Source organism: Pinus tabuliformis, chromosome J (genome assembly GCF_031772625.1).
Source record: "Pinus tabuliformis cultivar Carrire ecotype Pingquan chromosome J, CPIR1, whole genome shotgun sequence".
Classification (NCBI taxonomy): domain Eukaryota; kingdom Viridiplantae; phylum Streptophyta; class Pinopsida; order Pinales; family Pinaceae; genus Pinus; species Pinus tabuliformis.
Window position 1 is genome coordinate 557091217 of NC_142295.1, and position 27625 is coordinate 557118841.

The window sequence follows — 27625 nt, forward strand, 5'->3', positions numbered from 1 at the left end:
CCACTTGATCTGAAATCACCTGTAAATGATCTCAGAGAATTAATGAAGGTATTACAGACTCAAGTGTTGGGGTGTGCCTATGTTATTTTATGCAACAGATCGATAAGATTGCGAAATACACAGACACTAAAGCAGTAAGAGAAACACAGTAAGCAAACACATAAACACAACAAGTTTAATAAAGAGTTCACCCAATCCTCCTGGGCTACGTCTCCTGGTCCAGCCTTTAGTGGTGGCCCTTCTATTGTGGTTTAAAAAGCAGAGTTTTTTTACAATAATGAGCTCAATTTGAGTCTCACTTAACAGATAATGATCAGTAGGAATGTACTTGGATCCCCCAAGTCTCTAGAGTGCACAGATTCCCCTTACTGAATCTCGACCTCAACTGGTCTCAGTGGTATGAGTCCAATCTAGTACTCAATACCTGACAGGTATACACAGAAGAGTTTGCTTGAACCTCTCAAGCCTTCTCTGGAGTTCACAGACTCTCGGACTCTCTCTGTCTCTATCTGGCTCGATGCTTCCTTTGCTCTGCAGGTCAGCTCGGCTTCTTTGTTCTCTGCAATTCACTTCTCTCTTGCCTCTCGACTTTCTGCTTCTCTCTCTCTACCTGCTCTTACTCTCTGTCCATTCGTGACTTAAAGCCAATCCGCTTCCTGACTGTTCATTTCCGCTTCCCGGCTCTCTGGATCTCCTGCCTCTGTCCGCTTGAATTCCCTTGCTCTGCGTCATCATCACTGTGTAACACTTCACAGAGAGGTGGCCACCTATTTCCTCACGAACTAAGTGTCAGTTCTCTTCGAATGGTCGTTATTTCCGTTGCTCCAAGATTGCCCGCAAAACCAATTCCTCTGCCAACTCATCGGTCATGCCAAACCTCAAATCTTATGTGATTCAGCCTACTTCCCTGTCAAATCTGGTCATCCGTCGGATCATTTCTCCGCCGTTGATTTGGGGCCTCCAGATCCTGCGGTCTCCGTCCATATCGGGCGGGTAAGTAGCATGACTTTTACCCATCCGATGTGAGCGGTTTTCTCTCTCATCCGCTGGACGCGTGTCACCCAGTGTATGGCATCGGGCGGGACTTGGTCGAACCCACTTATCGCTGGAAGTCCTTCCGATATCCTGCCAGTTTTAGTGTGGGACCCGCCTTCTGACGGAATCAGCAATTTCCGTACAGTTTTATGCTTTTCTCAGGACCGAGCGCTTAGGGGCTTTCCTTCACTGAGGGGGACGCCCTGCGATACGCGATTAGCGCTTTAGCGTATCAGAAACTACCCCTATTTCTAGATTTGACCTCCCGTTTATCAATTTGTGCCAACGCGCGGCTACCATGGGCCAACGGTCTGCGCGCTTTGACCGAGGGTCCTTGCTCCGTGCTGATCACAAATTGCCATTGTTTAGAGGTTATTTCTGATAAGCTTGACATCCATAAGGCTTTGAAACTTCGGCATGAGTTTTTACAGAGTTCAGGGAATTTTAAGAGTGTTTAAGGATCCGATTCGGATCACTATGAAAGTTGAGAATAGGGTTTGCACTGAAAATAACATAACAACCCTTCCAGTATGATTCTACCATATTCAGATAAAAGTACGGTACATCGATCTGGCTGCATTAACCTAGCAATCTTTAAAACCCAACTTCAACTGTAAAAATGTCATTATAGTGAACTAGTTAATTAAGGATGCATTAAACTTATTAAGTTATTTGTAAGCTACTCTTGGGTAGGAGGAGATTATCTTCCATATGATATATCATATGCATATCTGATACCCAAATCATTTCTCTATCATTTATTTGATACTAGAATTTTGAACTTCCATGAACTTATTCAACACAGCAACAAGCCATTACATGGAATGTGAGAAGAAAAGGATTTCTAGACAAAGGAAAAAAAGCCATCAAGAACTGCTCATGCACCCGTTTTCGAGGTTCACGCACCCATTTTGGGGGTTTGGCGAACCTGTTTACACAAAAGAACCCAGCCCAAAGATACTGAGTACCGATTTCTTTTGGGAAGTATCGGGTTCGTTTGGCTTCGTCTGGGAAGTCCCCGTTCCAACACCTAGTTCGTGGGGATGAGAACCCGAGATGGATTCACGAACCCCACCCCCGGGTTTGTGAACCTGTGCAACACAATCAGGAACTATTAATGGCATAAGACTCAAAATCTTATTCGATACTGGTGCTACTGATAGTTTCATTTTTTCATATGCATTAGATAAATGTCAGTTGTCAGCCCACAAGCAAAACGATTTTAGACAGATAGAAATGGCTTCAGGGGAAGTTTAATCCATATAATTAAGTGTTGAGTTATGCAAAGTTAATCTAGGGGTCTCTTCGACTAAGTTAAGAGTATATGTCACAACCGTAGGAACTTATGATCTCGTCATAAGGATGGATTGGTTAGAAGCTCATCAAGCTTGGGTAGACTGTTATGGAAAAATAATTCTCTACATAAATGATGAAGGAGAGACGATCCAATCCAAGGTATTAAGAGGAAGGTATCTTTATGCTTCATTTCAGCAATGCAAATGAAACGTTACCTAAGAAAAGGTTGTCAGATATATGCAGTAAAGGAAGTAAGCAAGGAAAAGGGACCATCCCTAAAGCAATATCCAGTGTTATCTGAATTTCCGAATGTTATTCCAAAGGAACTACCAAGATTACCTCTTAAAAGGGAGCTTGATCTCACAATAGAATTGAAACCTAGTACAAAACCAATCTCTAAAACACCCTACAGAATGACGGCTTTGAAACTTCAAGAGTTACAAATTCAACTGAAGGAACTATTGGACATAGGACACATCCGACCTAGTATTTCACCTTGGGGAGCACCTGTAATTTTTGTCAAGAAGAAGGATGGTTCCTTACAGCTATGCATAGACTATCGAGACTTAAATTGAACTACAGTAAAGAATAGGTATCCAACGCCCTGAATTGATGACCTCCTTGACCAAATGAAAGGGGCTTCTGTCTTCTCAAAAATCGATCCACAGTGAAGATATCATCAATTAAGAATTAAGGACAATGATATTTCTAAGACTACATTTCGAACACATTTCAAGCATTACGAGTTCACGATGGTACCATTTGGGTTGACCAATGCACTGGTTGTATTCATGAATCTTATGAATAGTGTTTTCCGCAAGTACCTTGACCACTTTGTACAAGTCTTCTTAGATTATATTCTCATCTACTCCAAAAATGAGGAGCATGAAGGACATGTTGAAAAATGTAACTAGGTTCGATCTTCATAAATGAATTTGAGTCACAATGAAATGTATATATCAAAAGAATGAAGAAGATATTTTTATTATTATTATTATTTTGACTTATTAAAGCATGGGTTTCATGCTTGGGTCATCATGATTTAGGTCAAAGTTCCCATTAAAGACTTCTAGGATTTATTCTGAGTCATTAGAGTCATTGGCCATTTAAAGAGACTCTTCTTGGACTTTGGTTCATGTAAAAAGAATTAATATCAAGTCAAATATGTTGTTTTTCCCCTCCGCACCAAGTCGGCCTCAAGGAGATCAAGTCGGCTTCAAGAAGGCTAATTCGACCTCACTAGAAGGCTATATATACAGTGCAGTGCAACTCATTTGAGACACACAAGTTCGATTTACAAGCTAAGGCAGCTAAAAAGTGCAAAGTTGAAAAAGAGCTGGAAAAAGGGTGCGAAATTTGAAAGGAAAGAAGAAGACAAAAAAAGAAGTTTTGGGCCATCTATCTCCCACCCAAGTGAAGTATCTAAGAACAGCGAAGTCTTTATTTCCAATTCAAAGTTGTTACTGCTAGTTGCCGTCAGTTGCTGCCAAGTCGAAGTTATTGTTGGAGGGTTATCATCTGCATAAGAAAGAAAGCGCTGACTTGGTGTGGAGGAAGTCTTTGTCTAGGTCAAGAGTCTTGGATTATCTCGTAAAACTATTGAAGGAAGAATTGTTGACTGGGTTTTCCCCTAGAAAGGGATTTCCCTGGTCGTCCGTCTATATCTGATGTTTATGATCTTTGTGTTATTGTTTTGGTAATTGCTTGATGAATCAAAAGATAAAAGAAGAACATGACGATAAGAAAGTCACAAGTAATTATCCATATAAAGAAAATATTTCTGCCTTTCTGATTTTCTATCAGGACATTTACAGATAGTATTATCTTGCCTTAAGGAACACCAGTTATTTGGAAAGCTATCCATGTGTTCCTTCTTTCAGAAGAAGATTCATTACCTAGGTCATACTATATCCGGTGAAGAGATCTCAGTAGATCCTGAGAAGGTAAAATCAATTATGGATTGGCCGATACCGAAAAATGCACATGAAATGCGTAGTTTTATGGGTTTAGTCAGATACTATCAAAGTTTTGTAGAAGGGTTCTCAAAAATTGCAAAGCCTATCACAACCCTCCAACGTAAAGGAGTTAGGTACGAGTGGACCGAGGAATGTCACATTGCATTCTCTGAGCTTAAAATATTGTTGACCAGTGCACCAATCTTACAAGTACCTAACATGGACAAATACTTTACCATATGTACTGATGCATCCAAGCAAGGATTAGGTGCAGTATTAATGCAAGATAGAGGAGTAATAGCGTATGCCTCAAGGAAGTTAAAGCCTCATGAAGAACTCTACGCCACACATGATTTAGAGTTGGTCATTGTAGTACTAGCTTTAAAGATATGGAGACACTACCTGGTAGGGAGAAGCTTTGTGCTCAAAAGCGACCACCAAAGTTTGCAATACTTGTTTACCCAAAGGGACTTGAATGCTAGGCAAAGACGATGGAGTGAATTCTTAAGCGAATATGACTTTGGAATTTCATACATTAAAGGGAAGGAGAATGTAGTGGCAGATACTCTAAGTAGAAGACTAAGGATCTTTTTCCTTATACCCATCAAGGTATATTTGAGGGAGCAAGTGCTAGAACATCTCTTAGAAGATAACTGGTATTTAAAAGTAAGATTTGGACTTCATAGTAAAGGTCTAAAAGAACCTAAATTTGAGGGATATGAACCAGAGGATGATGGTTTGTTACAATTCCATGGAAGGATGTATATCCATGATAATGGGAATATTTGAAACACCATCCTTAAGGAAGCCCACAAAGCATTGTATTGTGCGCATCCTAGTGTAAAGAAAATGTATGCTGACAAAGAAAATAATTGTATTGTGCGCATCCTAGTGTAAAGAAAATGTATGCTGACATAAGAAAACTTTTCCTTTGGGTAGGCATGAAACGCGATATTGTCCAATTCGTTACAAAATGCCTTAAATGTCAACAAGTGAAGGCTAACCATTACCACCCAACGGATCTCTTGCAACCTCGTGATATTCCTATGACCAAATTGTTAATTTTTGCAACTGCGGTCAAATTCCACCTTGGACAGCTCAAATGACCGAGATGATGATTGCATTAGATTCCTCTTTTTGAGAGGACCAAAATCGACCTAAAGATCACCTTATTTAGACAAGCGAAAGTTGATTTTTGAATTTATTTATTCACTCATGTATATTGGGTTAGGTCGGCCCTAAGCACATGTTAAATTGGACAAGTCGGCCTCAACCCCAAGTGGACCCTCATGAAAGCCTATAAATAGAAGAGACCTCAAGCTCATTTGGACACATTGATCAAGCCATCTTCTCTTCTCTTATTGTCTTGGTTCGCACAGGTTTGTCAGAGGAAAGTTCACACAAGGGTCCGAAATCATAGGGATGAAGCTCGCACTGATCTAGGGTTTTCTGATTCTTGGACGCTGGCACAAAACTGAGCATTTTAGTCCCTAGACGTTGCCACACAGTGGTCAATACAGCATCCAAAGAGCCCTAGAAGCTGACACAAAATCCTATGGGACAGTCCAGGGTTTCAGAGTCAGATCTGGAGGTGTTGGTCCCAAGACGCTCACACAGAGTGGTCCTAAGAGCGTCCAGGTTGTCTCAGACCTATGTTGCGGGGGAGCGATCCCCCCCCCGCTCCCGCTCCCAATCCGCACTCCGGGCAGGAGCGACTCGGGAGTGGGTCGGGAGCGCGGTCCCTAAAAAAGTTTTCGCTCCCTGCCTTTTCGGGAGCGTTTTGCCCTTTTTGCTTTTATTTTTGTAGTAATGTTCGAAATGCAATTTTTTTTTAAAGAAACAAATAGTTTTTGAGTGGGGCAGCTTAATGATCAAATCTAGGCCCTAGTATTGATATGCTATTCATGGTAATGTTAAATTCTTAAAGTAAAAGTGACATTCTCCTTAATCTTCATTTTCATCCTTTTACTTAAATTTTTAGCATTACCATGAAATGACTCAAGATGTTTGAGAGTGGTTTCGTCCTCATTGGATTTCATATGGAGAAAGTAGAATTTTAGATTTCATTAAAATCCAGCAGACTTATCAGTTTTTCAGGATTTCAGGATTGGGGAATTGCAATGTTTCCATTGAATTTTGTCATGTATTAGGGTATGGAACTCGTATTTAATCAAGAGCACCAATCCCTCTATGTACCTTGATGTTAGTGACATTGGTTGTCGAATTCCTCTATCATGACCCTCCTAAAAATGTACGCATCACTCAAACAAAATCTTGACTTGACATGCTATGCTTTTTCTATCTTATGTTAATGCTTAGAGGGTGATATTAATGACAAAGATCCCTATACAGATACAAACGTAATGACAAAAATACCTCTGGATATTAATGTTTGGAGGGTGATATTAATGACAAAGACCCTGATTTTGCAACAAGACTAAAAAATTAGACATTTCTCGTGGTGGCAAGAGGCCCAAGCATAAGAAATAGATAATAGATTTACTTCTCTTTTCTAGTTTCTAGTAGCTTTTATAACTATTGACTCTTTCATATTTATTATGATATTTATTTAAACAATATATGACAATTTAAGTTTGAAGTTGGCAATTATAACTCATTAGTAATGAATTATGAGTATGATGCTTCATGAAAGTTGAAAGTTGTTTCATTTCATTTCATTTTATGACATTTCATTTCATGTTAGATATTATTTGTTGTAATGGTTACACTTAGCTTACAAGTACAACTTTGGTGATCAATGATGATAAATGTTATATATTGAATTTTGAAAGCTTGAAACTTTAAGATTGATGAATCATGAAACTCAATATGTTGTATGTTACTATGTTACTAACTTGCGGACGTGGTTGATGAAGATTATAACTTCTAGATGATTGTTGTTATATGGTTCAATCTATGTTTTTTTATGTTTTTTATATCTAATTCATCATTCTACATGTTTTTGTTGACATATATGTATCAAAAATTAAAAAATATAAAAAATATATATATATTTTTAAAAAATCGCTCCGGGATTCGCTCCCAAACTGGGAGCTTTTGAAAATGGTCGCTCCCGCTCCCGCTCCCAAGTAACATAGTCTCAGACACACGCACAGTAACTAGAAGAGAGCGTCTGGGGGTTTGGAGCAGATCTGGTGAGTTGCTCCCCGGACGCACGCACAGAATGGTCTAGGAAGCGTCTGGTCTACCATAGATGTTGGCATATAGTTCACAGAGAGCGTCCAGATCCCAAAGATGAGATTTCAGTATTCTGAAGACTTCGCTCAGTAACAACAATGTTCAACAGTATCTAGCAGTTGACTAGAGTCAGTGACAGCACACTACAGTCCTCAGAATCAGGGTTGTAATTATAAGCATGATTAGATTTATTTCATGGATATCAAAGTTTCTTTGTTGCATAGATAAAGTTATGAATCATTGTACTCTCTTTTGCTAAACCAATTGATGACGATCTAAGAAGAAGAAGATTTGCAAGGGTCTTCCCCATAGTGAGTTTTGTCCTAGTCTCGGACCAATCCTGGGGTCTCTATGTGTGTGCATGCTTTTCTTCTATTGTTCTTTTATGTTTTGTTGCATTGATGATGATGATATTGTTCTTTCTATATAATTGTATATCCTGATGAATAATGGCGTAAATCTGGATAATGTAATGATGATATGGGGTGAACTTAATGTATTCGTGAAGAAATGCAATTATCAAAGCAAAAAAGCAACGTAGCACTATGAAAAATTAACATGGTATCAGGGTTGGGCTGAAGAAAATCCATGGAGATCACCCCGATGATGACACCTTTGATGGAAGCAAGAAGAGGATGGTGGAGACCTAAAAGAATTCTAGGGTTTGAAGAAAACCATCGGCAACTTGATTATTAGGTTTTGATGGATTCTATAAGGTTAGGGTTGGAGAGAAAAACCTGGTTTATGGAGGCAACATTGGTATATGGACCATGGACATTGATGGCTCTTGAATATTGGTTCAAGAGGGAGAGGATCACCTCTCATTGAAGATAAGTATTTCTTGACTTATGATGCCTCTTACTTTTGTTTAGACCTATGGATCTGATGATTATGTTTATTACTTATACTTCCTGCATATGTATTTGAGTATATGGATGTTTCTAACCTCCTTGATGAGATGTGATAAGTGGATCCCTCTTGAGGATCATTTGAGATGCAGGAAGGATGGCTAGAGCTGGAAAGGGTAAAGAGGCACTATATGAAAAGATGTCAAAGTGCTTCAAGCGGCCTATGTCTAATGAAAAGGTGCACAGGTATTTGAATACCACAAGGTATGCATGATATGTTGTATTTTAACTGTAACATTGGATGGATCAGTAAGCCCTAAGACATGATAAGAAAGTCTCTTTCATTGATGGCTCATACATGCATATGAAAGCGACTTGGATCTATGTTTCCTAAGGTAAAATGATGCATCTAGTGTTGAACATTTTGATCTTCTTGAATTCTATGAGGCTATCTAATGTTGATACATTGATACACTTGATGTTTGGCTAACATCCATCCGTTGGACATCTTGATCCTATAAAGAAGGCTAGCACCTTGACTCTAGTAAATGATACTCTTGATACTTGTCATGATGGATTTTATATAGAAGGATAGCTCATTGACTCCTATACATGAGTCTGCTGATAATGCTTGTGATAAGCATGATGAAAGCATATGGAAAGAGAGATTCACACTCTTGTTGTTTTGGTAAAGCTTTATTGAATAACCTAACTTGATTTCATTGATCATGATAAGCATGGTAGCCTTGGTGTTAGAGGTATAACTATGAGATTGATATTCTAGATCTCTTACTACCTGTGGTCTTGTCTTGATGGCATATGGTTAAACTGAATATCCTAACTTGATGAAGTGACTTGATAGAAAGTGCTATTGTGTTCATAATCTTTGAGATATGATGTTGCATCCATCTGTCGCTTTGAGTCTAACCTTTGATGAAAGATTGATGTCATGATGCTAATAGCCATGACAGATATATGTTTATGATCTAACAGATCTATTGTTGCTTGACTCTAGTAGAGACAAGTTGATGACATAGATTCCCAGTCAGAGGGAGAATCTCTTCTCAAGATTCTTACTCATATTACTATTTGCATTATGTACTATTAAAGTATGATTTATGTGCATCTGACATTATTAATCTGCAGCAAAGTCTCAAATCTAAAGGTTGTACAGAAATTAGGGTTTATGTTGTTGATGCAAGCATTGAACTAGGAAATTTTGTCCCTGGACGCACGCATGTTAAGGCCCAGGTAGCGTCTAGGTAGCTAAAGACGCTCCCATACTAACCTGAAGTAAGCGTCCATGGGTTTAACTACAGTTGACCATCATCTGAAGCTTTCTGAAGATATTTGAACTCTGAACCAAGGTGTCTCTGACATATTCTGCCACTATAAACTGATTTCTGAAGTTGTTGGGTTAAATTACTAATCACATAAAAATGAAGTATTGTGCATGAAATCAGATGGTCACCTGGAAGATGTTAGTTCCACAAATGTGTTGCAGATAACAAGATCTGGAAGCAGGAAAAGCTTGAATTTTTTCCATAACATGAACATGCAGACTGAACTTGTGTTTGCAGGTGACTAGGACATACATATAGATATGTCACTATGTTTGTGCTACAAGAGGTTGGCATGATTTGGCTAATTGATATAGATGAACAGTGTGTTGTCATGATGCTTGACAATAACTTTGAATTGATGATTGAGATATGCTTTGACTATAGATCTCTCTACGATAGCAAATTTGGACTTGACCTAATGTCTAATGATTTGATCTGACGATTGTTTATTTGCCATGATGTCAATGCTATGTGGGCACTATGACTTATGTGGGTATTCAAAAAAATTATTTTGTATTGGCCTCCTTGTTCCTAGCACAATGGTTGATGTAATGATAGTTGTGATTCAGCATGAAAATGTAACCTGCATGACTCATCATTGGTGTATGCATTTGCACCTAGTGACAAAATGACTTGTATTATGATTATGAGAATGACTTGATCAAGTTCAGATTGATAATGCATGGTTGATGACAACTTGTTGGCATAATAATAAATGAAGTCACGACTTGATATGAGCTCTCCCTGTCTCTTGGTTGAAAGAATTGATATTGTGATGTTGATGACTTTGATAATGGTTGTGATATGACTTCTAAACTTTGATAAGCTGACTCTGTTGATGTGATGGTACAACATTGATTTATGTTATGTTGGCTTAGCAAGGCATTATGCTTAGAGCATTGCATGAAGAAAGCTCCCCGATCCAGATGTCTATATTTGACAGTTATCTGATGAAGTCAGGATGATGAGTTCCAAGGTATGACTTTGATTTTGATTATGGTTTTGGTTTTACATCCTGATGGTCTACCCTTGACAGGTGATGAGCCTCTGATGATCTAAATCAGAGGGAGATAGCTTCTGAAGCTCGAAATGATGTATCATGGCATGATGAATTGATTTTTGGAATTTGGAAAAGAAATTCTATATTGCAAAGCTATTGGAAAATGTTTTTGAATAATGAAAATGCAAATCCTTGGATACTCCAATTTGAAGTTCAAGATGCTATTGAACTTGAAAAGCTATTGGAAAATGTTTTTGAATAATGAAAATGCAAATCTTTGGATACTCTGATTTGAAGTTCGAGATGTTGTTGAACTTGACATGGCATCCCACTATTGATTGAAGCATTGATGTTCCACTCTGAACATCCATTTGTATATATATATATATATATGATGTGCATAGAACCTGAATAAAATCATGAGTGAATCGCTTCATTCACATAGAGTTGCCACCAAGCATCCTTTGAAATATCTGCATGAGATATTCTATTTTTAAGGCTAAGATATTTCTCTTATGGCATGTGATTGCATGGATGTATTGTTGTTGATAGAGATTATTGCTAAGCACATTTGGATGTTGCTTTAGTATGGGATTTGCCATGATATCTTAGATGAGAGGTCCATAGTACGATTAAGGATGAGTACGATGTTGCTAGCATGGCTCGCTGTGAGGCAGGATGTAGAAGCTCCTTGGAGAGTTGACTGAGCATGATCTTGATATGACATGGATACATTTTGATGACATAGAGTGAGATCCGATTGGAAGAAAGTCCCATATTGATAGTTGGGACCGAGATACTCTCATATATTGAGACAGTGCAGTTGTTCAAAACAAGCTCAGGCTTGTGGTTGGTACCTCCTTGAGAGGGAGGATGATTATGGTATCCTTCTATGATTTAAATGATTATTTATGTTCTGACATGATATTTGATTTGATTGCTTGTACGAACAGGAAACAGCTGCTAGTGAGATAAGCTGATCCCAGATTTGAGTATGATGAGAGCAACACTAATCGAAAACATTGAGCCAACTCTTCCTCCCTGTCTGAGCTCCCAAGGTGAGGAATTGAGATAGAGGGCTCTTGGGGTTGAGGGAACTCTGGACAATAGGGTATGACCCCTATCTGTTACCCATAGGATTGGACATGTTGCTCCCCTATCTTCATAGGGTCGAAGAATGTTGCTCCCATGTTTGGTCGTTGCAAAGTATACCCCAATTGGCATCATACCCACAAGCAGGGCTTGTCACGAATATCGCACCTTGTTTGGCCAATGATTTGAGTGTACTTGGGGTGTACAACCCAAGTCGATTATGATGCAGGTGTTCTACCACATGACTATTTAGGGTCATCGATGGGAAGATCAGTAGGCAATAGGATGGGTTGAGATAACCCTATGCAATTCCAGGTTGAGATTGAGCTCCCTGATGAGATCCCAGGGTCGAGATGTGCTCCCCTGTGTGTTTGGATATCCTATTGCTCGATATGGGGTTGTAGATGTATAGCTCCCCCATGAGATTCTAGGTCGAGATGTGCTCCCCAATGTGGTTACAGGTTGAGATGTGCTCCTTGATGATATGCTCTCTGATGACGATTGATGATGATATTCCAGGTAGTAGCCCACTAGCAAAGATTCCAGGTAGCAGCCTGATGGATATGTTGATTTGGGGTAGCATCGAATGTGCTCTAGCCACGAAAATTCGTGGAGAGGCTAAGGCACATGAGATCTCCAATACCCAAAAAGGGTTTGGGCAAATTCTAAACAGTTTGGGAGATATTAAAACAATTAATATTTTTAATGGAGTCCCTAAGTCTAAACTTAGGGAAAATAAAATATTAATGTGAATTAATATGAAAGTTAAAACTGTGTTAGAATGGTCCAAAAGTCATGGATCAAGCCAGATCTAATCTGAGCCATTGATTAGGGACTTAATCTCAGTCGTTGATTTGTCAACGAAAAAAGTATAAGAGGAGGCTTGAGGGTCACTTGGAGAACACACCAAGAGATCAAGATTTCGACTTTCTAGGGTTGGGTTTGCTGAGAAAGTTGAGAGAGTAATCAAAGTTACAGCTGAGGGGTAGTGAATACGAAAGCAAAGAGGCAAAGATAGCACAGGGAGGATCAACGCAGTAGCTAGAGAGAGGTACACAGAACTAGCCAAGGGTTCACGCAGAGCCATCCAAGGCTCACGCAGAGCCAGCCAAGAGTTGCGTAGTGCCTCAGAGGGCCAGCGTGAGTGACGCAGAGGGCCAGAGGACTGATGAAATGCCTCCAGAGGCTGACGCAGGCCAAGCCAGAGTGACGTTGGGCCAAAGTTGTGCCAAAGAGAGCTGACGTAGTCCTAGAAGTTGACGCTAGGGTTTCGTGGGGCAGATTGGAGCTGTGGAGCTGTCGGAGTGTTTATCCGGGGTTTCGGCTAAAATATCTGCTTCCGAGTAGAGAGGTACTACTGCCGAGATTTTTCTCTGTTGGGTGAGCCAGATTTGGCACCCAAATTGTATTTTGAAACTACTTAATAAATCAAACCCTCAAATAGCTTCATCGGTTTTCCCACATTGGGTTTTGGGACATCAGTCCAAAAACAACGGTGTCACTTGTGTGCTTGTTTTTGTTTCCTTCAGTTGATGATATGTAATGTGTTGAGCATGTACTTGTATTTATTTCCAATATTTACATGGTAAATAACTTGTTAATTAATAAAACAAGTAGGTAGGAATAAATCAATAAAGTACATGAAGGGTTTCTAACAAATAGACTTAGAAATTCCAACATGGTATCAAAGCGTGGTTGCAGATCATAGGAGAAGTGAGGACATCAGCCGAGCAGAGCAGCAACAGCAGAAAATAGTTGTCCCAAGTGACAAAAGTTGTTCCTAGCAGAGATGCAATAAGGAAGGGGTGACACAGTGCCTGCATCATCAAATTCGAGCCAAGAAGAGGTAGCACAGAGGCTGAGGGAGGCAAAGACAGGCTCAAGCAGAGCCACACAAATGACAGGAGGGCTGACGCAGTTGGCTGAGGAAGCTGATTTGCCGATGTCGGGATTGCGCAGAGCCTAGGAGCTCTAACCTTTAGTTTGTTGGGGTTTAGGAGGCTGTGGGTAAGTTGCAAAGTGGAGCTGGTGGGGTACTGTAGTCAAAACAGTACCTAATAGGGCAAGGCCAAGGAGGAGGGAGTTGCTACTGAGGATTTCTAACCAAGAAATCTGGATTAGTGGTGTCGCTGCACTAACAATTGGAGTGGGGGCATCTCGACATTAGCAGAAGGGTTTCCAGGAGGGAAATCGAGACTTAGAGGGAGTCACACCAAGAACTTCCAAGAGGGAAGTAGAGGAGCAGCGAGATGGCAGTGAATGGGGCAAGAGACCAGGATAGACTAGAAGGAGCCTCAACTTCAGAGTCTAGAAGGCTAGAATCCTATCCGTTCTAGACAAGAATCGTGTCAAGCACTTCGCCTTGAGGACGATAATTATCCCAGTTGACCCAGTTGATAACGACAAGTACGAGGAGGCAATGGTGAGGGCCAAGAGCTTCATTCTTGATGGGGTCAAGGACTATGTGGTACCACATATTGCTGAAAATGACACGACAAATGAGATGTGGGAGGCCCTAAAGAAATTGTACTAGCATACTTTTGTGCAGAGAAGGATGTTACTATAAAATCAGTTGCGACCATACCAAATGCAGAAGGGAGAACAGATCAACCCCTTCCTCGGTCGATTGAAGGAGATCCTGGATCAGCTGACTTCCATAAGAGCCACGTCGGATCAAGAATTGATGGTGAGAATAGCCCCGAACGCAGTCTCAGAAGATTGGGAGGTGTTTGTGGGCGGCTCTTAGCCAAGAAGAGATCAGAAGGCTGAGCAAAGCGAGAAGCAGCGGCAAGGGGATCAGAATCAAAAAGGAGGAGGAGGTGGATGCTGTCATAGCATCTGAGGGAAAGCAATAGTAACAGAAGAAGGACCTCTCCAAGGTCAAATGCTTCCACTGTGGGGAGCTCATTCATTATGCGACCCAGTGTCCAAGGAAGAAGAGCAAGGGAGAGGCCTCTAAGACCAAGGTTGCGCCAGCAAGGGCAAAGAAGGAAGTGGAGACAGACGATGACTGTGACACACACCACTTGAGAGGAAGTGGGGAGACATCGAGCTGTAGTCAGACGGACTACAGGCGATGAGGGGCAGGATTCTCGAGGTAATCAGCCTCTTGGATTAGACTTTGCTACGGGAGACTTGAAGAGGAGTAGCAGTACTGGCGGATGTCAGTAGAGACGGATGCAGATGGAGCAATGACAGAGAGAGCTACAATGCAGGATTCCCAGGACAGCGTGAGGCAGCAGTGCGAGAAGCATGGGAGTGTTGCACCAGTGTAAGATGGCACAGAGAGGTGTGCAACGGTGCGAGATGCATGGAGTTGTTGCAGCAACGCAGAGGTCAGAGAGGGAGCACTTGTCAACGACAGAGGGAGTTTCAACATTGAGGGTGTCTCTAGCCTGATAGAGATGTCAGAGTTGGGAGATCAGTTACTTACTTCTCAGTAACTGGGTTGCAGTGCGGCAGTTAGCAATGATAGTGCTATGGGCAACACAATGCAACAGGATGAGAAGAAGTTGCAATAAGGATGCAACAGTGGCAGTGGCAGGGCCATGGGTAGTAGTACAAGATGCAGTAGTGCAGATGATGGGCAACAGGCCTAGCATCAGCATAGGGACCGATGTCGGATGATCAGGGTGATACTCAGTGAGGAGTATTGCTAGAGCACAGTCCTCGCTAAGAGGGAGTGTTGATTTGGGGTAGCATCGGATGTGCTCTAGCCACAAAAATTGGTGGAGAGGCTAAGGCACATGAGATCTCCAATACCCAGAAAGGGTTTGGGCAGATTCTAAACAGTTTGGGAGATATTAAAATAATTAATATTTTTAATGGAGTCCCTAAGTCTAAACTTAGGGAAAATAAAATATTAATGTGAATTAATATGAAAGTTAAAACTGTGTTAGAATGGTCCAAAAGTCATGGATCAAGCCAGATCTAATCTTAGCTGTTGATTAGGGACTTAATTTCAACCGTTGATTTGTCAACGAGAAAAGTATAAGAGGAGGCTTGAGGGTCACTTGGAGAACACACCAAGAGATCAAGATTTCGACTTTCTAAGGCTGGGTTTGCTGAGAAAGTTGAGAGAGTGATCAGAGTTGCAGCTGAGGGGCAGTGAATACAGAAGCAGAGAGGCAGAGATAGCACCGGGAGGATCAGCGCAGTAGCTGGAGAGAGGGATGCAGAACTAGCGAAGGGTTCACGCAGAACCAGCCAGGGCTCATGCAGAGGGAGCCAGAAGCTGCGTAGTGCCTCAGAGGGCTAGTGTGAGTGACACAGAGGGCCAGAGGACTGACGCAGTGCCTCCAGAGGCTAACGCAGGGCAAGCCAGAGTGACGTTGGGCTAACGTTGGGCCAGAGAGAGCTGATGCAGGCATTTCGTGGGGCGGATTGGAGCTGTGGAGTTGCCAAAGTGTTTATCTGGGGTTTCAGTCAAATTATCTGCCCCCGAGTAGAGAGTTACTACTACCAAGATTTTTCTTTGTTGGGTGAGTCGGATTTGGCACCCAGATTGTATTCTGAAACTGCTTAATAAATAAAACCCTCAGATAGTTGCACTGATTTTCCCGCATTGGATTTTTCCGGGGACATTAGTCCAAAAACAATGGTGTCACTTATGTTCTTGTTTCTGTTTCCTTAAGTTGATGATATGTAATGTGTTGAGCATGTACTTGTATTTATTTCCAGTATTTACATGGTAAATAACTTGTTAATTAACAGAACAAGTAGGTAGGAATAAATCAGTAAAGTACATGAAGGGTTTCTAATGGGTAGACTTAGAAATTCCAACAGGATAGAGGGTGGTAGCTTAAGCTCCCCTCCGGCAACAAATTCTTTTTCTTCTAGATTTGAGAATGTTCAGCATATGAGCAGGAACAATCAAGAGATAAGCAGGAATAAGCAAGGGATAGATCGAGATGTACATTGATGATTTGTGATGATGACTAACTTGAGGTGGTCATGGCATGATGACTACATGACAGAGATGAACAGTGATGATACGTGAAGATACAAGAACGGAATATTGATCGATGGATAGATATTGGCAGGTGGAATTCTCCTGAGTTGAAAGGGAGTGTTAATTTTTGCAACTGCGGTCATATTTCACCTTGGATAGCTCAAATGACCGAGATGATGATTGCATTAGATTCCTCTTTTTGGGAGGACCAAAATCGACATGAAGATCACCTTATTTGGACAAGCGAAAGTTGATTTTTGAATTTATTTATTCACTCATGTATATTGGGTTAGGTCGGCCCTAAGCACATGTTAAATTGGACAAGTCGGCCTCAACCCCAAGTGGACCCTCATGAAATCCTATAAATAGAAGAGACCTCAAGCTCAGTTGGACACATTGATCTTCTCTCACTGTCTTGGTTCACACAGGTTTGTCAGAGGAAAGTTCGCGCAAGGGTCCAAAATCTCAGGGATGAAACTCGCACTGATCTATGATTTTCTGATTCCTGGATGCTGGCATAGAACTGGGAATTTTAGTCCTGGATGCTGGCACATAGTGGTCAAGACAGCATCTAGAGAGCCCTAAACGTTGGCACAGAATCCTATGGGAGCATCCAGTGTTTTAGAGACAGATCTGGAGGTGTCCTTCCCCAAACGCTCGCACAAAGTGGTCTTGAGAGCGTCCAGGCTGTCCCAAATGCACGCACAGTAACTGGAAGAGAGCATCTGGGGGTTTGGAGCAGATCTAGTGAGTTGGTCCCTAGACGCATGCACAGAATGGTCTAGGGAGCGTCCGAGCTATCATAGACGCTGGCATACAGTTCACAGAGAGCGTCCAAGATTGTTATAGGCACTCGCACAGCTCCTCCTACCTGCATCGAGGGCTCAAAGATGAGATTTCAGTATTCTTAAGACTCCGCTCAGTGACAGCAATGTTCAACAATATCCAACAGTTGACTAGAGTCAGTGACAGCACACTACAATCCTTAGAATCAAGGTTGTGATTATAAGCATGATTAGATTTGTTTCATGGATATCATAGTTGCTTTGTTGCATAGATAAAGTTATGGATCATTGTACTCTCTTTTGCTAAATCATTTGATAATGATCTAAGAAAAAAAGATTTGCAAGGGTTTTCCCCGTAGTGGGTTTTGCCTTGGTCTCAGACCAATCCTGGTGTCTCTATGTGTGTGCATGTTTTTCTTCTATTGTTCCTTTATGTTTCGTTGCATTGATGATGATAGTGTTGTTCTTTCTATATAATTGCATATCTTGATGAATAATGGCGTAGATCTAGATAATGTAATGATGATAGGGGGTGAACTTAATGTATTAATGAATAAATGTACTTATCAAAGCAAAGAACAATGTAGTCTTATGAAAAGTTAATACAGATGGGAGGTGATTTCTATGGATTATATCGTCGGACTACCTCTTACCCCACAAAGGCACAATGTCATTCTAGTTGTGGCAGATAAACTAACAAAAACGCCCATTTTATTATTGTAATGAGGTTGTTGACATAGCTCGAGTATTTAAAAATGAAATCATTTGATTTCATGGAGTTCCTAGGAACATCATATCAAATAGGGATGCACGATTTACTTCAAGGTTCTAGACTTGTATGCAGTCAGCCTTAGGAACTCAACTAAATTTAAGTACAACATATCACCCTAAAACTAATGGACAAACAGAAAGGGTGAACCGAATAGTAGAAGATATGTTGAGGATGTGTGTTATGGACCAACAGACACACTGGGAAAAGTACTTTCCCTTGGTTGAATTTGCGTACAATAACAGTTACCATAGTTCAATCTGATTGCTTCCATTTGAACCATTATATGGAAGACCTTGCACGACGCTGCTAAGTTGGGACAGGTTAGAAGATCGGGTGATAGTGGGGCCAAAATTAATTCAAGAGATGGAGGAACAAGTAAAAAAAATTAGGCAATGGTTAAAAGAAGCACAAGATAGACAGAAAAGTTATGTTGATACTCACAGGACAGATAGGAATTATGAAGTAGGGGATCAGATTTTTATTCGCATCAAACCAAACAAAAGCACCATCCGGTTTGGAAAAGGAACAAAGTTGTCACCTCGGTTTATTGGGCCATTTAAAGTTCTAGAAAAAGTTGGACATGTCGTCTATCGTCTTGCACTGCCACCCCACTTGCATAAAATTCATAATATTTTTCATGCATTTGTACTAAAACATTACATAGCTGACAAATCTCATAACCTTCAATGGAAAGAACTGCAGGTATTGAACGAGGGAGCCATTTCGGTCGAACCATTACGTATAATGGAACGTAGGGTTAGACAGCTCAGGGACCCCCTGGTCAACCAAGTTAAGGTTCAATGGGACAAGTACAATCCTGGATCATCTACCTCAGAAGACACATAGACCATATGCCAAAAATACCCCAACTTGTTTTGATTTTGAGGCACTTAAAACTCTATTTTGTATATATTTAGTTTATTTTGATTGGATACTTGACACTATCATTTTGAACTATTCTATAACTATGAAAAGTTACTCGTAAGAATGATTTCAAATTATTGTGGTACATGGATACCAATATGAATTATGTTGTGAATGTAATGCCTATAGTTTTACTTTATGTATCAACATGAACGATGAGATGGAAATAAAACAATAACTATATTTGACTACTTAATATGAAAGGTAATTTGCAAATATATTGGCTAAACATAGCTGGATATGTTATATGAACTCAAAGATCAATATCATAGATGACAACATGATAGGAATGCAAGGAAACTGTTATTTAAATACAATAGGTTTTGAATATCTTGATGCATATGTTATAATGTGTGGGCAAGGGTTTTCATTACAGATGGTGTCGTTGCCAAACCAACCACGTGATGAGAAAATTCCAAGAACAATTGAGTCTCAATCAGATTTCTTAATAAGGTGTTGACCCAGATCCTACTAAGAGGAGTGTAGGTGTTGCCAACCGTTTATCCTCCAAAACCTGGAGTCATGGGAACACTGTGCGAGTCACGCTTCTCCAGACGTGTGATGATGATTTCCAAAGGCCTATTGGGAAATCAGGTCGATATAGTCGACGCTATCACCCTTGAAGTTTATGAATGATTAGATCAGTATAGTTGACACCATGGCATATTCCAGTAGAGGACGGATAGGATGGGAGAGGAAGAGATTAGGAAAGATAGGATGATTCTAGAATAGCTTGGGAGCCCGTTTGGGGCAGGGCATAACTATTAAAGTTGTAAACCTATAAATGTTCAAAACACCAACTTTAATGTGTTCTCACATTATAAACAAGAATTCAATCACGAAATATAATCCTTACCTGATTATACTAAACACTAAAATACTATAGAAACCCTAACTTTGGCACGAAGTTTTGTGAAGGTGGGATGTATGTAATGACCCATCTTGAATTACGTACAACATGGGAATATTAGAATGCATACTAGGCATGCATATGATAGCTACATATGCATGCATGTACTGCACTAGTATGCATACTAATTGAATACCTAACTCACAAGAAAATTTAAAGCTTATATTTGTAAGTAAATTAATAAATAAATTTTAATAAAATTTTAATACAGAAATATAATTATAACTACAAATTATAATTTATATAATTTATGATTAAATTAATTTAAATAATATAAATGAGTTATAATTATAAACAATGCTATAAAAATCATGAGATACAATAAATCATGTTATTGTTTCAAACTTCAAAGATAAATCAAAACTAGCCTCTCGATTAAAACTCCTTATTTGGCTTTGTTGTCAACCTTTAGCATAGGTGGTAGATACATGCATAGGTTCGACTACACCTGACCCTTAGTTGAAGGAAGGAAGGCAGCCACCGTTTGAGAGAGGGGATTTTATATAAGACGAAGGAGAATACAAAACAGGGCGGAAAGAAGGATACACCATTGAGGGATGAGTCTGAAATTTTGGGAAATTTGAGCAACTGTTCTTGGAATTTTGGGCATGGGGGCTAGAATTCTTCAATATCGAAGTTTTTTGGATTTGGGAACCGGATAGGTAGATCACAGTGTTAGGATATTCCGACACATAGGAAATAGTTAAGTACAACTTGGTCTAGTGTAGAGTTAGGTATAGAGTTAGGTAAAGTGTGTTTCTTTACCGTTGTACATTTTGTAACTTACAATCCGACGGTCACGATATGTAGTGATCCGACGGTTCATTCTCTCCTCGGTATTACCGACACTTGATCCGTGGCTTGACACCCGATTGGTCCATGAATTCTATTTAAAGCGCATGGAGGGTCATTTGTAGGGTAATCCGTGCATGAGAGAAACCTATGTAAATTTTCATTCTTTTATTAATAAATTGCCTGAAGTGGCCGCGTTGGCTCAGGCCGTGGACTGTTTCCCTCTTTGAGGGTTTTAACCACGTCAAAATACTGGTGTATTGATCTGCGATCTAGTTGTGAACGGTGTCCTTTTGGTGTTCTGTCTGAGGAACTTACCCTGTAAATTCCTACATGGTATCAGAGCTATTTGAGGGCCGCGTCTGTTTGTGATCCAAATCTGAAGCGGGTAGAACTGCATCCGACTGCCGTTTCCTAGATCTGTTGTTTCTGACTGCTTTCGGGCCGAGAGGACTGCTCTGTTGTGTTGGGAGCATCTGTTCCAGTGAGGAACCCCTTTCGTTTCACGCGAAAAGGTTTCCGGTAGCCCTAGCTGCGTCATTTTTAAGATCTGGAGGTATACAGTGTTTATTTGCAGTTTACTGTTATTTTCTCTCTGTTTATTTCGGTTTCGGTTTATTTAGCCTTTTTATTACCGGATCTATACCTTTCATTTCTGTGTATGCTCTTTGCCCTGCGACTCTGTGCGATCTAGGCAAATCAGAAACAGAAAGGAAGGATTTTTCTCATGCGTATGCTCTTTTCCCTGCACCTTAGGGTGATCTCGGAAAATCAGAAACATTGAGGAAAATATTTAGTTTCCGGCCAAAGCTAACTTTGAGCCGCAAGGTTCATTTTTGAAAATATTTAGTTTTTCGGCTAAAGCTAACTTCGAGCCATAAGGTTCGTTTTCTTTGCATGTCCGTGTTGGGTTTTGTGTTTTTTTGTTTTGTAGGGAAAAAGAGCTTTCTCAAAGCAAGCACGCAACCCAAAGCACCCCCCCCCCTCTCTCTCTCTCAAATTTTTTGTATAGATCAATTGGTTCAAAGCTATTTTAAGAGAGTAGAGGTCTTGGGTTCAAGTCTCCATTTTGTGGGGGCGGACTTTTTCATTTCCGCACATTCCCGCACTTCGTCGGCAACTTCAACAACTTTTTTTCAAAAAGTCATAACTTTTTCATCCGGAAGCCGTTTTCAGAGCCGTTTTTTTTAAACCAGCCTAATTTTTCGAGATCTATCCATTGGAACACTTATTTTCAGCATCTTTAGCTTCAGTTTCCATTGAAATGGAAAGTCAATACCAAGTTACCCTTGACAGCACCAACTACTTCCAATGGTTGGCTTACATTGAAGATTTACTTAGAAGTAAAGGTCTCTACAGAATAGCCTCAGGCCAAGAAAAGAAACCGAAGGATGAAGATAAGGCTGCTAAATGGGAAAATAGGCAAGATCAAGCACGTGGATTGATAGGGATGTCTATTTCTCCAGATCTTAGATTCCATATTGCAGAAATGGATACTCCTGATGAAGCAATGAAACAAATCAATAAAGTTTTTGGGATTAAAAATGAAATTAGAGCCCATCAGCTTGAAAATGAGTTGCTTACATTGGACCCTAATAATTTTTCTTGCATTGAAGATTTCTTGTCCAAGTTCAAGACCCTTAGATATCTTTTGGAAGGTGTTAAAGTTAAGAAAGAAGATAGTAACCTTATCTATTCCATTCTTACAAAGTTGGGACCAGCCTACTTTGTGTTTGTTTCCACCTTCCATTCTACAAGAGAAGCCTTCATTTCTCAAGGAACAGACTACAAGCCCCCTTCCTTTGACTCTTTTTGTGATTCTTTAATAAGAAAACAAGAAAAACTCTTACACCTTGGTCTTCTTAATCTTGGAAACTCTTCCAAGAAAGCGTTAGCCGCCCAGCAGCAACCAAATTCAAAGAATCCTAAGAAGTCATATCCTAAAAAGAATAGTCCTAAACCAAACAAGGGTCCTAAGCAATTTCAGCCCCAAAATGAAAAATCATTTCAACAAAATGATAAGACAAATAAAAACAAAGGGAAGAAGACTAATAGACATTGCAATTTTTGTAATCGAGATGGCCACTTAGAATCAAAATATTTTAAGAAGATGGAAGCCTTGGAAGCAGCAATGAAGAAGCATAACATCCATTTGGGGCAATCTTCAACTTCAACTTCATCTTCAGGAATGGCACTTTCTGCATGTGGTTGTCAAGCATCTCGGTTTGGCTATGCATTAAATGTATCTTCTTCTTCTCATTCTCATGAATGGCTCATTGATTCTGGAGCTTCTTATCACATGGCCAAAAACAAAGCCATGTTTTCTTCTTTAAATGATTGTAACACCAAAAATATATATGTTGGTGACAATGTTGCAGGAAGCGCCCCCCCCCCCCGGATCCTAGGCCCGAAGCGCGCCCCGTACGGAAGCGCCCCCGGAAGCGCGCTTCCGAAAATGGCGAAGCGCGCTTCGACCTTTTTAATGTGCTTCCTGGAAATTAGGAAGCACCGGCCCCGAAGCGCGCTTCGGATGGCGCTTCGGGCCTCCGAAGCGCAGCGCTTCGGGCCAGGAAGCGTGCGCTTCACGCAGCGCTTCGGAGCGCTTCCTCCAAAACCGCGCGCCCAAGGGAAAAAAACCTCATTTTTTTAATTTTTTTTTAAAGTTAACTTAAGTTAGCATTGAGGGGGTGGGTTAGGGTGAGGTTAGAGTGAGGTTAATGTGAGGAATGAAAAGAATAAAGCCCCCATTCATTCCTCATTTTCTCACTTTGAGTTTATGAGAGTTGGAGAAGAGACGAGAGGAGAGGAGAAGAGAAGAGAAGAGAGGAAAAGAGAGGAGAAGAGAGGAGAGCTTGGAGGAGTGAAGAAGGAAGAGCAAGGAGAAGGAGGAGGAGCTTGGAGCAAGAGCTTGGAGGACTTCATCTACAAGAGCTAAAGAGGTAAGTTCAAACCCCAAACTCCCTTATTTTTTGTGACAATTTTTTTGTATTTTTCTCCTCCCTCTCCTACTCTTTCCCATTGTTTCTACTTGCTCCTTTATTTACAGGTTGTCCACCACCTATATCCATATTCCAAGATGGTGTTCTTTTGGCTTCTATGTATCATTCCACTCTTGGTTCTAATGATGGCAAAGGTGAATAGGAATAGAAGGGAAGAAACAGAAGAGGGCAGTGGTGATGGTACCAATATGAGTGACCCAATGTATGATGAGGAGGAAGAGTTTGAAGAGGAAGGGGATGAACTTGAAGGGGACACTGAAACACAAGATGGGAAAGCTACATCAACACCCTTGTGGAACTATGTGACCAAACTTGATGGGGGAAAGGGTGGTGGATCTTACAAATTTGTGTGCCCTCATGGTTGTCATGGAGGAAAACCATATTGTGGTTCATATACCCGTCTGAGGAGGCATCTTTGTGGGGTGTTGGACAGTGATGAAAAAAAGGGTTCTGTGGGGGTACAAATTTGCCCAAACATTTCAACTGAAGAAAGAAGAAAATACATCCAAATAGAGATGGCTGCACAACAAAAAAACAAGAAACAAAAAACTCATTCTGAATCAAGTGCAACCTCTAAATTTGGTAGTTGCTCATCTCCTCATGGTACTTCTGCAAGCTCTGGAGGTAGAAGAACAATAGGGGATTTCCTTAATGTTGCTGGGAGGGATGATGTGGATGGAAAGATAGTCCGTTTTCTTTGTGCTTGCGGTGTACCATTCAATGTGCTTCGCTCTCCCTATTGGCATGAAATGGTAAAGGCCATCAATGAAGCCCCAAAAGGATACAAGGCCCCCAACTATGAGAAAGCTAGAACAGTGTTATTAGAAAGAGAAAAAGCTAAGGTTCAAAGAGCTTTGACACGTTTTACAAATGAGTGGGTAGATTCTGGGGTATCCATTGTATCAGATGGGTGGACAAATATTAGAAACCAACATTTGATAAATGTTCTTGGTGTTTCTTCTAGTGGTGCAGTATTTATTGCATGTCATGACTCCTCCTCCATCACTGCATCTGCACAAAACATTGCAGATCTCCTATTGAAATCAATCAAAGATGTTGGTCCGAATAATGTGGTTCAAGTGATCACAGATAATGCAGCAAATTGTAAGGCAGCAGGAAAAATTATTGAGCGTACTCATCCACACATCTTTTGGTCTGGGTGCCTGGTTCACACATTGAACCTTTTGATGCATGATATTGTGAAACACAAAGAATGTGGGTGGATTGCTGAGGTTTACAGGAAAGGGAAGCAGCTCATTAAATTCATCACAGGGCATACAAGGGTAAACTACTTCTATGGCACTTACTCCAAGTTGCAATTGCTTAAAATTGCAAAGACAAGATTTGCTAGTTATTACCTCACCTTTAGGCGGCTAGTGAAGGTGAGACAAGCTTTAACTAATCTGGTGTGTGCTGAAACATGGGATGAAATTAACACTGACACAGATGGTGCTAATGCAATCAAGGACACTGTTCTTGACAGTTACTTTTGGTCACAGGTTAAATATGTTTTGCAATTCACCAAACCAATTTATTACATGATCAAGTTTGCAGATTCAGATCGACCAGTAATTGGGGAGGTGTATGAGCAAATGGATAGCATGTTGGGGCAGATTAAAGACATTGTTGAGCCTAGAGATACCACCTTGTACAATTATATTCGTGTAGAGGTGCAAAACCGATGGGAAATGCTAAATATTCCATTGCATGCATTAGCATATGTTTTGACACCTAAATACTATCATCCATCATGGCTTTCAACACCAGCACCTGGGGGGGGAAGCAGGAGAAAACCACACCAAGATAAAGAGGTTCACGAAAAATATATGGCTGCATTGAGTAAATTAATCCCTGATGAGGAGGACGCTGCATTGGTACGGAGACAGGTGAGCAACTATACGCTCAACACTGGTCCATTTGGGAGCATGCATGCAATTAAAGATCGAGAGACTTTTTCTGCTCTTGAGTGGTGGAACATGCATGGAGGGGGTACTCCACTTCTACAGAGTTTGGCATTGCGGGTGCTATCACAGGTGGTAAACACTTCTTCTGCAGAGAGGTGTTGGAGCTCTTATTCTTTCATCCACAGTGTTAAAAGGAACAGGTTGAGTTTAGACCGGGCAGAGAGCTTGGTTTATGTTCATTACAACTTGCGATTGTTGTCCCATTACTGTGAAGATGCAAAGTCTAATAAAGACTTGTTGATTTGGGACAAGAATCCAGAGGAGCCCAATTTGGAGGATGGAGTGTTGCGACTAGAGCAATTAGAGGATGCTCTTATCCAGGTATGTCCATTGTGGTATGAATTTTCCAATTTTCCCTTATAAAGCATTTCTCTAATTCATGTTTTTAATTTTTTTTGTTAACTAGTGTTTTTTTTTTTGCATGAATTTTTTGAGCGATTCTAGGATGATGATGACCGTGTTGATATGCCACCACCCCCACCCCCATCTGGTCCCTTGGTTCCTAGGTTCCATGGTTCAACACCAACAGCAGGGGGTTCTTCTTCATCAGTTTCAGTGCCACGACTTACACAGGCACCATCTTCTTCATTGCCACCACATGGAGGCCCGCCACCACGTTCTATTCGTGGTGGAAGGAGGAGAGATTAGTAGATATATTCACAATCTACTACTTTTTGTCATAGATTACTCATTAGACTTGTAGACTTGTGAATTTGAATTTTGAACCTTTTTGGCTTGGCAGTGACCAAGTGAAATATTTTGTAAACATTATTATTTGAATTTTGGACATGACAAATGTTGACAGTTGCTCACTTGCTAGATAAATCATAATATGCTCTATGTTTTATGTTTTATAATATGCTTAAATGTTTTATGTTTTATAATATGCTTAAAAATTTGATGTATGTTTGTAATAGCTAGAATATAGATGATTGTTGTACATACTAGTAACTACAATGGAATCATGGATGCCATATCTATCTTGATTTATGCAAAAATATGCATGTTTTCATGTCTTCTACAATTAATTTGGTATTTGGGATGTTTGTTTTGAGTATAAATGCAAAAAAATATATATATATATAGCAGACGCTTCCGCGGACGCTTCGCTTCCTAGATTTTTGGAAAATGACGCTTCCGCACTTCTGCTTCCGCTTCCGCTTCGCTCCCGCTTCGTGCAACATTGGTTGGTGATGATAGATCTCTTAACGTTGTAGGGACTGGAACTGTTCATCTAGACAATGGTCAGTTTAATGATGTATTATGTGTTCCAACCTTATCCTGCAACCTTCTATCTGTATATCAGATAACTCATTCAGGTGAAGGTAAAATCGTTGAATTTTCACCTCATGATGTTGTAATCAAGGACTTAAGAGATCCTAAACAGATTTTGGCTACTGGCATTGCTGATGATTCTACAAGGTTGTATAAGTTTCACAACTTTGGGTTATCAAATCTTCCCTCAGTATTTGTTGCTCATAACGATGAAGTGAACAAACTTTGGCATGAGCGATTTGGTCACTTAAACTATCGCTCCCTTCAGCATCTATGTAAAGAAAAAATGGTGACAGATCTTCCTATGGTATCTTGCAGAGATGGTGTTTGTTCCGGATGTGTACTCGGAAAACATCATCGGGACAGTTTTGAAAAACGTGCCTCTTGGCACGCCTCAGCCCCTTTACAGCTTGTGCATAGTGATTTATGTGGTCCACTTCCAGTTGTGTCATTCTCTGGCTGCAAGTATTTCTTAACTTTCATTGA

At 40.4% G+C, this 27625-nt stretch overlaps 2 protein-coding genes across 2 annotated transcripts in view; one reads left to right on the plus strand and one right to left on the minus strand.

Moving 5' to 3' along the window:
- Window positions 1–27625, minus strand: part of LOC149228223 (RNA-dependent RNA polymerase 6-like) — a 221563-nt gene that overhangs the window by 99813 nt on the left and 94125 nt on the right. The window lies entirely within an intron of this gene.
- Window positions 24089–26512, plus strand: LOC149228224 (uncharacterized). The gene is made up of 2 exons (XM_089376863.1): window positions 24089–26185; window positions 26309–26512. Exons 1-2 carry the CDS (start codon window positions 24089–24091, stop codon window positions 26510–26512), a joined length of 2301 nt encoding a protein of 766 aa, XP_089232989.1.

What these genes read in the sequence shown, in the direction of transcription:
- LOC149228224 (XM_089376863.1), top strand. Translation starts at nt 24,089, where the DNA reads ATGAGTGACCCAATGTATGATGAGGAGGAAGAGTTTGAAGAGGAAGGG. An exon ending in TAGAGGATGCTCTTATCCAG is followed by an intron (nt 26,186 to 26,308) that starts GTATGTCCATTG and finishes GAGCGATTCTAG; the next exon opens with GATGATGATGACCGTGTTGA.